Source organism: Pseudonaja textilis, chromosome Z (assembly GCF_049901715.1).
Source record: "Pseudonaja textilis isolate UNSWEBS1 chromosome Z, rPseTex1.2, whole genome shotgun sequence".
Classification (NCBI taxonomy): Eukaryota; Metazoa; Chordata; class Lepidosauria; order Squamata; family Elapidae; genus Pseudonaja; species Pseudonaja textilis.
This window is the reverse complement of record NC_142008.1, coordinates 61,527,979-61,540,302: the sequence shown is the minus strand read 5'-3', so window position 1 is coordinate 61,540,302 and position 12,324 is coordinate 61,527,979. Positions and strand designations below refer to the sequence as shown.

The 12,324-nt window shown below is 43.7% G+C and overlaps 1 protein-coding gene across 1 annotated transcript in view; it reads right to left on the bottom strand.

The window, feature by feature from the left end:
* ITGA9 (integrin subunit alpha 9) overlaps window positions 1-8,904 on the bottom strand; it is a 496,160-nt gene extending 487,256 nt beyond the window's left edge. Inside the window, 1 exon segment of the mRNA XM_087917165.1 lies at window positions 8,367-8,904. Coding sequence (XP_087773291.1) covers window positions 8,367-8,545 — 179 coding nt within the window. The 5' untranslated portion in view covers window positions 8,546-8,904.
* Window positions 8,905-12,324: the final 3,420 nt, after the last annotated feature.

Sequence of the window (12,324 nt, the reverse complement as noted above, 5' to 3'; positions counted from 1 at the left end):
GAACATCCAAAATATACTTCTCATCCATGCTGCAATGAGAGTCCAGGATGGATATGATTCCTTCCTTCTGACGTCACACAGCTGAGTTTGCCACTATATAAAAAGCCAGCCCTTAGCTGGCTCCCCACTTTTGACTCAGCTTCTTGTCTATGAGCTAGTGTCTCTGGAAGAAGCTTAAAAGAGTTTAAAGTGTTTAGTGTGTTACACGAATTGCGAATTCATCAGAAGCACAAAAAGCAGCTTCTACACACTCCCAGGATTCCAGTTGAGCTGTGTTATAAGGAGAGTGGGGATCCCCCCTTAGAGGGAGGTCAGTCTTTGTTCCCTGGTTACTCCCAAGGGGTCCCTCCATCTCAGAAAGGCTTTCCCAGACAACAACAGTTCAGTTACCCATCTACCCAATCGGACTGGGACGAGGATGAAGGGAGGGATTACACAACCCCCTCTGAACACAGTCGCTCCTCCATGTCAGAGAAAGTGGAAGGGGAGATCAGGGATCCCAATCTATCTGAAGAAGAGGGACTTAGATCTGATCAACCTCCTTTAGCAGCGGTTTTAAAACCTTCCCTGTTCAAACTGCTCCTGCACAAGGCCCCAGTCACTGCCCAATTAAATCCCGAGGAGGTGGCTCCAGAACTCCAAGTGGTTTCCTTTAGCCACAGTGACTCTCTTTTCTCAAAGCCAATGTACTTCCATTCCTTTGTTATTTCTGGATTTGGTTAAGGAGCAGTGTGCCTCCCCTGGGGCAGGGCCTCAGACTTCATCACACAGCAGGAGTTTTTACAACATGGACCCTCCCTTGGCCAATGCTCTCCTGATTTCAGCTGTGGATGGCCCGGTGGTTGCCTCATTTTCAATATCAGGCACCCCCACTGCAAGACATTTTCTATCAACTTCAAGAAAACCCACCTCTTCCCAACAACCAGATTGCTTCATCTCGGTGCAATCATTGATACATCGCTCTTGCAAGGTCTTTCTCTCCCTGGAGCATGGGAAGAACCTCAATGACTTCATCCTTCAGATTCAATGGCAGCACACAGTTCCCTTGTCCCATCTGTCCAAGCTCCTTGGGAAAATGATTTCCTGCATCATCCTGTGGGCCTGTCTCCATGCCCGGGCTCTTCAATGGTTCCTGCTGCCTTTTCAATGAGCAGGAAACAGTCACACTTTACCAGGGTTCAGGTTCCACCACAGATCCTTCACTCCCTTGGGTGGTGGGAGTCTCTGGCAGTCTGGAAAGGACATCCATTCGAGGAACCAGACATAATCCTGCTCACCACAGATGCCAGCTTTCAGGGATGGGGGACCCTTCTAGCTGGCGATATAGCCCAGGGGAGTTGGTCTCAGGTACACAGGGCCTGTCCCATAAATTGGCTAGAGCTCAAGGCCATCTTCCTAGCCCTGAAGCATTTCTGGAGCAGGGTGGCAGGTTGGCATTTGCTGGTCATGACAGACAAAGTGCCCACAAAGGCACATGTCAACAGACAGGGGGCCCAGGGTTTTGATGAGGGAAGCAGAATGCCTAGGGCAGTGGGCAGAGAGTCACCTTCTTTCCATCAGGGTGTACCACATTTCAGGGGTCAACAACACCCAGGCCAACTGGTTGAGTCAGTCCAGAGTCGATCAATCAAAGTGGAGTCTCCATCCTTCTTTGTTCCTGGATCTGTCCCGCAGGTTCGGAACACCAGCAATAGATCTTTTGGGCTCTCCTCAAAATGTTCAGGTAAGCAGATGCTTCACCAGATTTGCAACCCAGGGAGTGGAAGGGACCAATGCCCTTTGGAGCAAATGGCCACCAGGTCTCCTCTATGCCTTTCCCCCTCTTCCAATTATTCCAGCAGTCTTTCAGAAGACGTTGGAGGAAAATGCAGAGTTAATACTTCTGATGCCCCACTGGCCCAGGAGACCCTGGTTCACCGATCTGGTGAATCTGTCTGTAGCCCAGCCATGGAGAATTCTGGCCAACGAGATCTCCCTCCATCAAGGAGCATTACTCCACTTGGACCCTCAATGGTTTCACTTCACCATTTGGCTCTTGAGCGGCAATCTTTAAGGGACTCTAACCTCCCTGACAGGGTGATACAGACCATCCAGGCTTCCCGTAAGCCTTCCACTACTCACATCTACGATGCTACCTGGAAGGTCTTCTGCACTTGGTGCACTTGGGCATCTGTTGCAGATGTATTAATGTTCCTTCAAGAGGGACTAGATCAGGGGCTAGCACCTAACACCCTTTGCCATCAGGTGGTGGCTCTGTCACTAGTGTTGTCCTGGGAAAAAATTACTCGACATTATCCCAGCATCCTTCAATTCACAGGTTTTTGAAGGGGGCTTCTAATCTTTGCCCCTCTGTAGTTCACAGGTATCCCACATGGGACCTTCCTAAAGTGTTGCAAGCCCTTAGGGGACCCCCATTTGAACCTCTTAGGTCTGTGTCACTTCAATTTATGATCATCAAGGTGGTTTTTCTGGTGGCCATTACTTCGGCCAGGAGAGTGTCGGAACTAGTGGCAGTTAGACAGGATCTGTGCATTTTCCATGAGAACAGGGTGGTTCTAAGGCTAGACCCTACATTTGTTCCTTTGTTTTTGGTTTCATCAGGTGCAAGACATTGTGTTACCAGATTTCTGCCCCAAGCCACAACATGAGTTGGAGCACAAGTGACATACGCTGGATATAAGGCGAGTCCTCCATATCTACATCAAACATAGTGCACCCTTTAGGAAATCTGAAGCCATGTTCGCCTCTTTTCAACCTACATCCTTGAGGAACAAGGCTTCCTCATCTACCACTGGTAGATGGATTAGAACATGTATTTCTAAGGCCTACCAGACTTGGTCCCTGCCGGTACCCAAGAACCTTATGGCCCACTCCACTAGAAGTGCTGCTACTTCCACCACCTGGAATACCCAGGCATCACTTGAGGAAATCTGCAAGGCGGCTAACAGGTGTCTCCTTTGCCATTTCTACAGCACTATCACTTGGATTACTTTGCTTACGTTGAAGCAGCATTTGGATGAAGGATACTACAGAAGGTTGTCCCACAGTCGGAGGGAGTGGACCAGATGATGGCCCACCCATGGACATGCAGGCTTTGGTATGTCCCATCCTGGACTCTCGTTGCAGCGTGGATGACAATAGGCGTTGATAAAATTACCTGAGAATGCCCTTTCTATCTACGCTGAAAGAGAGTCCAGCTCCACCTTTAGGCATTTGGTCTTGGTGGAGGGGGGTGTGTGAATTAATTTTCATGGTTTATCTCCCAGCGACATGTTACATCTGTCAAGCATCTTTGCCTAAAAGCTGGGGAGCCAGCTAGGGGCTGGCTTTTTATATAGTGGTAGACTTAGCTCTATGATGTTAGAGGGAGGAGTCATACCCATCCTGGACTCTCTTGCAGTGTAGATAGAAAGGGCTTTCTCAGGTGATTATACCAGCGCCCATTTAATCATCTTTTCTTTCTTTCATTCTCTCCCTCCATTGTTTTTCCATTTCTTTCTTACCCCTTTCCTCTCTTTCATCTCTTTTGCATGCACACACATGCGCACACGCACAAGCGGATACCCTCCTGGGCTGGGATCACGGCAGCAGTGGGGACAGCGATTCCTCCTCTCACTGCCACCACTGCATGCTCGGGTAAGTAACCACTCGCTGCAAAGGAGAGCCAGAGCTCTTTCCCTCCCTGCATTCGGCAATGGCAGTTGCTCCTCCCCATTCCCCTCCTTCCTGAGCCGACATGAAAGGGCACCACAAAAAGAATCACAAAAAGCAGCCAGTGCAGAGAATGTATGGGGTGTTTCAGCCACTTGTCCCTCTCCTTCTCAGCTGCTGGGTGAAGCCATGTGAAGAAGGGAATGGTAGCTTTAGCAAAGGAATAAAAACTGATTTCATGCCCCTCAACACCCATTCGTGGCAGAGTTGTGGCAGAGCAGCTTCTCCCTCGTTGGGCGTTAGCGAAGGAGGAGCAGTATAACCAGTTTTTATTCATTTGCTAAAGTTGCCATTCTCTTCTTCACTTGGCTTCCCCCAGCAGCTGAGAGGGAGATGGAGAAGGCAGCGGCATATCCGTGTGCTGCTGTTCCTGCTAGCAGGGCTGTAGAAACTGGAAGGGAGCATGTTGCTTCTGGAATACTAATGGTAGTATAGTATAGCTTTCTCTTTCTTTCTCCCTGTTTCTCATACCTCTCTCTCTCTCTCCCACTCTCTCTCTCTGTGTCTCTCTATCCTCCATGGCGTTGGTCACTGTCTGGGAAGAAAAGTCACTCATCTCTCCCCCAGCCCCAATTGCTCTTGCTGGGAGTAGTCTGTCTCATGCTGCCCAGTACTTTTAAATTTAGCGCTGTGCTTCACAAATGAGGAGAGGATGCCGGCACTTCCTCATTTGTGAAGCACGCTAAGTTTAAATGTAATGCGCAAGGGGCAGGCTGCAGGGCAAGGCCGCAGCCGACCATCCTTCCCAGCCCTGCTTCTCCGAGAGGGGAACCCGCCTCTGCTTACCTGGCTGTTCTGCTGCTGGAACAGTCAAGAGCAGGCCAAGTCAGATGAGCAAGAAGCTGTCGCACTGTAGGCCCCAGCAAAGGCAGGCAAGTAGGCTGGGCCATGTGGTCGAAGCAAGGGAGCCAAAGAGCAGCTACAGCTATGCCACAGTATAAGTCTAAGGCACCAGCCAAGGTGTGCAAGTCCAATAAGTAGTGGGGGTGGGTGGGGGGGACCAGCCAGAATTTTTACTACCGGTTTGCCCAAACCAGGCCATCCTGGCTGAATCCCACCACTGGATAAATTCCCTATTGATCTCATTAATTATATGTAAACATTTGTTTCAAATTATCCAGATTTTGTCCAATAACTTGAACAGTGTTGGGTATATGGATACTCCAACTGGTTTGGGTTGAATAAATATGTAAACCTAGGATTAAGTGCTTTGCAGCTTTAAGCAAGAAACTGCAATGTCATTGTGGGTGCGGTTGCAGGCAGCCATAAAGGTAGGAGGGAAACGTAATATCCCCGGCTTCTGGATGCAACTGTCTGAGTCCGGCTTCTGGATGCAACTGTCTGAGTCCGCCTTCTAGATGCACCTGGTTACTGTTCCAGGTCTGCTGTCTGCTGTGTATTGGAACGTCTATCTGCTTACCTTGGAGGCTACTGTGCCAGATACCATTTCACCTGAACACAAGGACTGTTTACTGGTGAGCTGTGGATTCAGCGTTAGTACTTGAGAGAAAGGTATCTTAAGAAGAAGATTTACAAGCAGATAAGAACATTGTATTTACTGTAAATGGGCTTGATAACTGGATTGATAAACTGGATACTGATATATGGACTGAATGACTATTCTTAATCTCTGTATGAATTAAATACCTATTTAAACCACAAACAGTGTATTTGTCTCAAGTGTGTGTATACTCTAGGGCCCAGCCTCACTCTCATTTGGCTGCCTGGCTTGACTGCTGCTGTGCACTCAGCTCGGGGGTTTATCCCCAAACACTAACAAACAGCCAAAAAGAACCTCATATGAGCTAGTGAAAAATGAACTTTTTCACTACATCACTGCTATTTAAAGTTGATAACTTGAGCTGAAAGAAAAGCAATTTTGTAATACTAAATTCTGGTTGAATGCAGGTTTGTTCTTGATTTAGCATGCTGCATAAACAAGCAAATTACAGCTTATTCAACCTGCACTACATAAGCAAATTGCAACTTGGACTGTGCTTCAATCAGGATAAAGCTCCTACACTTCTGAAAGCATTTTACTTTTAATTAAAAATCTGCAACAACTGTAGTCTTTCAAATAACACCACTAGCAAACATTCTCCAGATTACTCTGCAAGCTAATATCAAGGAACAAAACTTATTAGATTCTTTGTTAAGGTATTGAGATTTAATAGCTGATCAGCTGTTGTAAGGCTGATGCAATGAGGATGAATCAGCCTGGTTATTGCCACTTTAAGATTGAGGGTTGGTCCCACGGGGTTTTACCACTTTAAGAAGCTATCTACCTACCTACCTACCTATCTCTAACTATATCTATATTTATCTATATCTATCTATCTATCTATGAGAGGGTGTATCTCTCTCTCTCTCATGTTCTATCTCCATTCTAGTTCGTGCAGAATAAAGAAGATTGATTGATTGCCAGGTGTTTGCCTGCCATGTATATGTATGCATAAAGCTGTCTTGTAAACCACTGCATATAGCTGTCTTATAAACCACTGTTAAAAAGCAAAGCCTCTATGTTCTGTGTTTTGCTCCTGGGTTGTCTCACAATAGTAGTCACACTGCAAACACTCTGAGATTCTTGGTGTAGTTGATTTGTTTTGGAAACTGACACTAGGCTTCATGGGCTGATTCAGGAAAGTAATTCTTCAATTCTTACATTACACTGGGTTGCCAAATGCTATTTTCAGAGTTTAGAGCTATACTAGCTCTTAACCCCAGATATTTGCAAGATTCAAACAGATTAAGCTACTAGCATGTTTATTCCTAGCTGCTAACCATCAAAACAATTTCCTATGTATTTTCTAAAAACTCACAGATAAGGAGACTCATCCATTTCTTCACTCAATCCATACTTGCTAAGACTTCTCACAAAATGATGTGTCTGACTGATATGTATCCATGATTTAACCTACTTTTCTGGACTGGAACAACATACCAAATTATGAATAAACCATAGGGCAAGATTCATATAACACTTCTGCTCAACTAAAACATGGCTATCTACTCCACAACACAAATAAATAGATAGAGAGAGAGAGAGAATACAGAATACAAAATGGTTCCTTATTACTAGATTGTTATACATTACACTATCCCCAACATCCTCCTCTTAGTACACACATGCACATACACATTCAAATAAATAACACTACCATTGGTCCAGAGGTGGTATTCACCAGATTCTGACCAGAACTGGTAGCCGAAATTTTGAGTAGTTCTGAAAACTGACTAGTCCCGCCCCTATCTATTCTCTGCCTCCCGAGTCCCAGCTGATTGGCTGGCTCTTTTGTTGCCCTGCATAGGAGAACAGAGCTGGAAAGCAGGTTAGTGGGGTGGAAGAGAATGGAGATTTTACAGTATCCTTCCCCTGTCACGCCCACCAAGCCACGCTACGCCCACCAAGCCAAGCCCACAGAACTGGTAGTAAAAAAAATTGAATCCCACCACTGAGTTGGTCATTCCATAAGGAAATTGCATCATCAATATGTGGATATTGTCTTATGTACTGCAGCAAAAGTAGTTCGAGAAAGCTAACAATCCATTTCCCTTCCAGATGCTAAAAGGCAGCCAAGCAATATTATTCTCTCATGCCTATGAGAGGAAGAAAGACCACTGTGTGCAGAATTTTTATATTAACCATTTTCTCTCTTCCATGCAATCAACAGCATTCAAGACAACTAAAATTTAATTTAAACCATGGCTTCTTCAGGGCATAGGACAGAAACTCATGTGACTTAGTAAAATAGAGAACTGATTTAAAAGCAACCCTTAAATATATCCATTGTAAATCAATCATAAAACAGCTGCCCACAGGAAAGACTAGATCCCACAGATTTAAAGCACAGGATGACAAATTCATAAACAATAGTATGATAAAGGAAACAATGTCTCCAAGGAATGGTGGGTTCTTCCTTGGGAGTTTTTAGACTGAAGCTGCATAAGAACCATCTATTGGAGCTGAAATCAGTCTCTCATTTTTGAGATCAGAGTTTGATGGTCCACAAGACTATTAAGGTAGTTTTTTATTGTGAAATTACATTCACAGAATTTGGGCCAGGCTTTTATTGCACAATTCCTGCATCTTATTCCTGATATTTCCCAAAGAATCCAGACGTTGCTGGTTTTCCTTACAATTCTCATATTTCTACCACACCTTCTGTGTGGTTGCTATCCCAAAAATTGTCTGTTAATGAAAAGGAGAGATAATAGCTCAGGGTCCTGGATTTGCAGGCAACTTTTCAGCATAAGCCTGGATTCATACACAATATTCTTAGACAGCTGTGTTTAACCCATGATTTACTTGCTGGCATTGCATAAAATCCTGGACTATCAAAAATAATCAACTGCACAAAGTTCATACTATGCAGATAACACAAAGTTGGATGGTTTGTAGCTGAAAGAATCAACACCGATTCGCCTCTGCGCATGTCCAGAGCAGTTGTAACAGGGCTTTCCTGGAAGCAACTGGTTCGTAAGAGTGGAGTTGGCTCATCGGAAGATTATATTTAAAACAAGCTTCTTGGCATTTTTCTTTTTCAAGGCGGGAGGAGGAAGGGTTAAGATATATGAACTGAGCAAATTCACAGAATGTTTGAATAAGGAAAAGGCGTGTTCCCATTTCCCTCTCTCGGGAATGACCTGATACTCACCATCGGGTATTGTCGTAGTAATGCTCCAGCACCGAGTATCCGAAGAAAGAGTTATTGGGTCCTTGATAAATCACGGGATGATCCAGATCGATGTTATAGGAATAAACCAAGGCCACGGAAAGCGTCGCCACTAGGACTTTAAATCCACCCCGCTTGCCTTCCCAGGGAAATCCAGCCATTCTTTAGTTTTCAAAGTGCGCCCCTTCGCACGCCGACTAAGAAAAGCCCTTTCCTGCGGCAACTGAGAGCTGCGTGGCCGCCTGCCTGCCGCCCGCGCTTCGGCTTTGAGGAGGCAGGATCAGCAGCAGAGAACAAAACGCCTTCGCAGCAGCTTGTAGCATTCAAACAGCTCCTTCGCCACCAACAATAAAAATGGGATTAAGCCAAAGCCCCCGAATCCGCGTCGTCCAAAGTCTCGAGTAGCAGCGAAAAGCGCAGCTAGCGAGAGTTTAGACTCCTCCTGAATCCGGAGCGCTACTTCACGCCAACTCCAGCCCAGGTCGCGTGGGGCCACAGTCCTGCTCTAAGACGACGCCGTAGCCATGGACGCCCTCTGGCGCCCGTTTAAGAGGCAATTCCCCTCGGAGCGTTGGCACTCCGTGCTGAAGCTGAAGTTTTAAATTCCACACTGTGTGGCTGTGCTCGCGCAACTCCACGGAGGTGTAATATTGGGGTTGGAAAATATATAGCATTGCATTATACAAAAAGGCACTCGATTGTGCGGATGAAGGTAATTGGGTATAACAAACCATGAACTAGGACTGAATGATGGGAGGAATGTATATTTCCTATTTTTGGCAGACCATAAAATCATTAATATCCATGGTGTTGCCAAATATTCCCTTGCTGGCTTCCCATAAGCAAATTGGAAGCAGCAGGAAGTCAGAAACATGAAATCCTCACTTAACTCAGGTTGTCCTCATTTAATGACAGTAACAGGGCCTGCTATTGTTATGCAGAGAAATAGTATGACATCATACTTTTATAACCACATTGTTTAATGATGAAAATTCTGTTCCCAATTACCAGTTAAATGAGAACTACTCACAAAAGCCTAGATAAAGAAGCTGCTGAAATAGACTGTTAAATAGACTTAAGAGAGACTTAAGAAGAGGTTTGAAAAAGTAACAGCTTTAATTTGTACAAAGAGGTAGGTGGACTTTTTCCACAGCATACAGACAAGCATGCAAGGAAAAGACCACTCCCGAGAAGAGTGTGATCCCAACATCTATACTCACAATCAGAGACAAAAGTTTGTTACCCAATGTGGGCAATGTCTTGCCCATGTCCCCCCTTATCTATGGAGCTTTCTTTGCCCTTTGTCCATGCCCTGTCCATGCTTTTATTATCTTACATAACATTCCTTGTAGCCTTGTGTGATTGTGCTCCTGGGCAGGGCCCTGCCCTGGCCCCGTTATCTATGGAGCAGGATGTTCCTGGTAACTCCCTGCTCTATCTTTCTTATTTATTCTCCAAGGATGTGCCTAGCTTTGAACCAAACAACAGAGATAGCAAAAGTTAGACTAGTAGCAAATATTACAATTCTTAATAAGCTAGAGTTACAGAATTAATTCCTATTCCTAACAATAGCAAAGTAGCACAAGGAATTATTAATAGAAACAAATAGCAAAGGTTAGATTGATTCATGTCACTATGTCCCTTTATTCCTCTCTTTTCTTTACAGCAGGATGTTTCCTGTCAAGGGTGGACTAGGGGAGCATATTCCTTGGGGATGATTTTAAGGCTCATGATTTGAGTTGGTCTATCAGGGTGGTTGGGAAACTGTCATCCCAATGATGGTAAACTTAGAAAACCTCCAAAGGCTAAAAAATAATAGGAATTCAACCCTTTTCCAGTCAGAAAAGATCCTGCTACACCAGTTGAAGTCAATTGCCCGAGTCCAAGTCTACACTGGGACATGGCCAGATTTCCCCACTTTGACATTTATCTCCTCTATAGCTTTGTCCAATTTTGTAAACAATGTGTGAGATTAGATTTTCCACATACACATCCTTCTTTTGCTGACAAATAGTGTAAAGCAAATCTATTCTCATATATTGTTGTTTTAAATTGAGAATGCTGTTTAGCTATTAAAAGCAATAGTGATTTCATTAGTTATTATTTCAAGCATTGCCTATAACCTCATAATTCTATTCAGCATATAAATGAGAATTCTATAACCATACATTCCATCGCTCACTCAGATAGCTGATCTCTATGTCTGAATTATTCTTTCAGAAGGCCATACATCATTTTTCCAATCTCCTATTTGCAACTCTCTCTTAGATCTGTGGCCTACTTCCAGTGGTATATTAACCATTAAGCAGGCTAAGCATGTGCTTAGGGCACCAGATCCAAAGAGAGACCATAAAGTTGAGAAGATGGCTTCATTTGTAGAGTATGTACAAAGGAGGGGGGCACCAAGATTTGTCAGTGCTTACAGTGAGCCTTAATCTGCCACTGCCTACTTCCTTTATAAACAGGTACACCCAGTCATTCAAATTGTTGTATGGGCGGTAGAAAAAAACCCCTAACTTTCACAGTTCCTAATATACATGCTCTATACCATCAGCTAGGCAATTGCAGAGTATCCCTCTTTGGACAGGTTAGAATTCTGAACAAGGCCAAGGGTAAACATTTGGTCCATGGCATAGATGAATTTGTGTTCCGCAGAACATGACATTCCCACTGAATTCCCTCCATGATCGATTGAACCACTTTTGCAGTAAAATTAGTCCTTTGGTTGCTGTTTATAAGTTCTATTATCCTATATTTAGGTATTATCTGTTCCAGTATAATATTGGTGACTATTGATGCAGTGGTTCTCATGGCTTTATAAGTTGCAACTCATCCACTCATCCAGTCATGATCCACTATCACCAATAGATCCCCAACCGAGTTAGGTTAATAAAATCAACTTGAAATGTTCTCACACTAAATGCCGCCCTCCCCCTTTATGTTGTAAAACTTGTTTATTAACTCTTTTACATATGATACATTTGTCACATATATGTTTAGGTACTGTATACAATCTACAGCATCCACATGCTTCCAAAAACAAATCACACATTTGCCTTCCATCAGATAATACCCATTTGCCTTCTCCATGTTCTATGGCTCTCATTTTCTCTAACTCCTTCTTCTCAATGAACATTAAACATTCAGTTCCTTCTGCCGCTGCTATCCTGGCTTCCAAGTCAGCTAATTACTATCTCGAGCTTCAAAGGAATTCAAAGCTTGATTTAAGGCATACAATTCACAAGTCTGTGCAGACCAACTTAAAGGTAACTTTCTAGCTTCTATCAAATCTTCTCTTCCTTCTAATATTGCATAATATTGCTCTTGTTTAATGTGATAATTGGGGCATTCAGTCTTTATCTGGTGGCATATATATTTGTATTTGCTTTTGAAGTTGGCAACAAGACTAGATTTGTTTTTCCGCCAATGTGATTTCTTTTTGGATTGAAGCTTCCTTGTTGTTATGGGTAATTTGTGTTTTCTAGTTTTGGGGGTTGTTATTGATACATATAATTTGATGACTCTTTTGACTTCAAGTAAAAATATGTTGTATTGGTCTTCAACAGTATTGCATTCCAGTGAATAGAAGTTGCCAATCAAGAGATGAGAGATCGTTGTCTATAAGATCATAGTTGTCTTTTTTGAAGTTATAATTGGGGATCCTGTTGTTATGATGATTTTTCTGTGGACATATGTTGAGACAAAAGTCAATCATGCTATGGTCACTGTTGGAAAAAGGTTCTTTAATTTGTATTCCGTAAACTGAATTCAAACTATTGCAGAAGATGAGATTGAGGCAGTTGTGAAGTCTAATGTTGTTGGTTACTAGTTGTTCCAGTCCCAGATTTGTTACAGCGTTTTCAAAGGTTGCATGTATGAGTTCATTTTTACACTCATTTAGGGTCCAGTTAATATGAGGTAGATTGAGGTCACCAAGAAA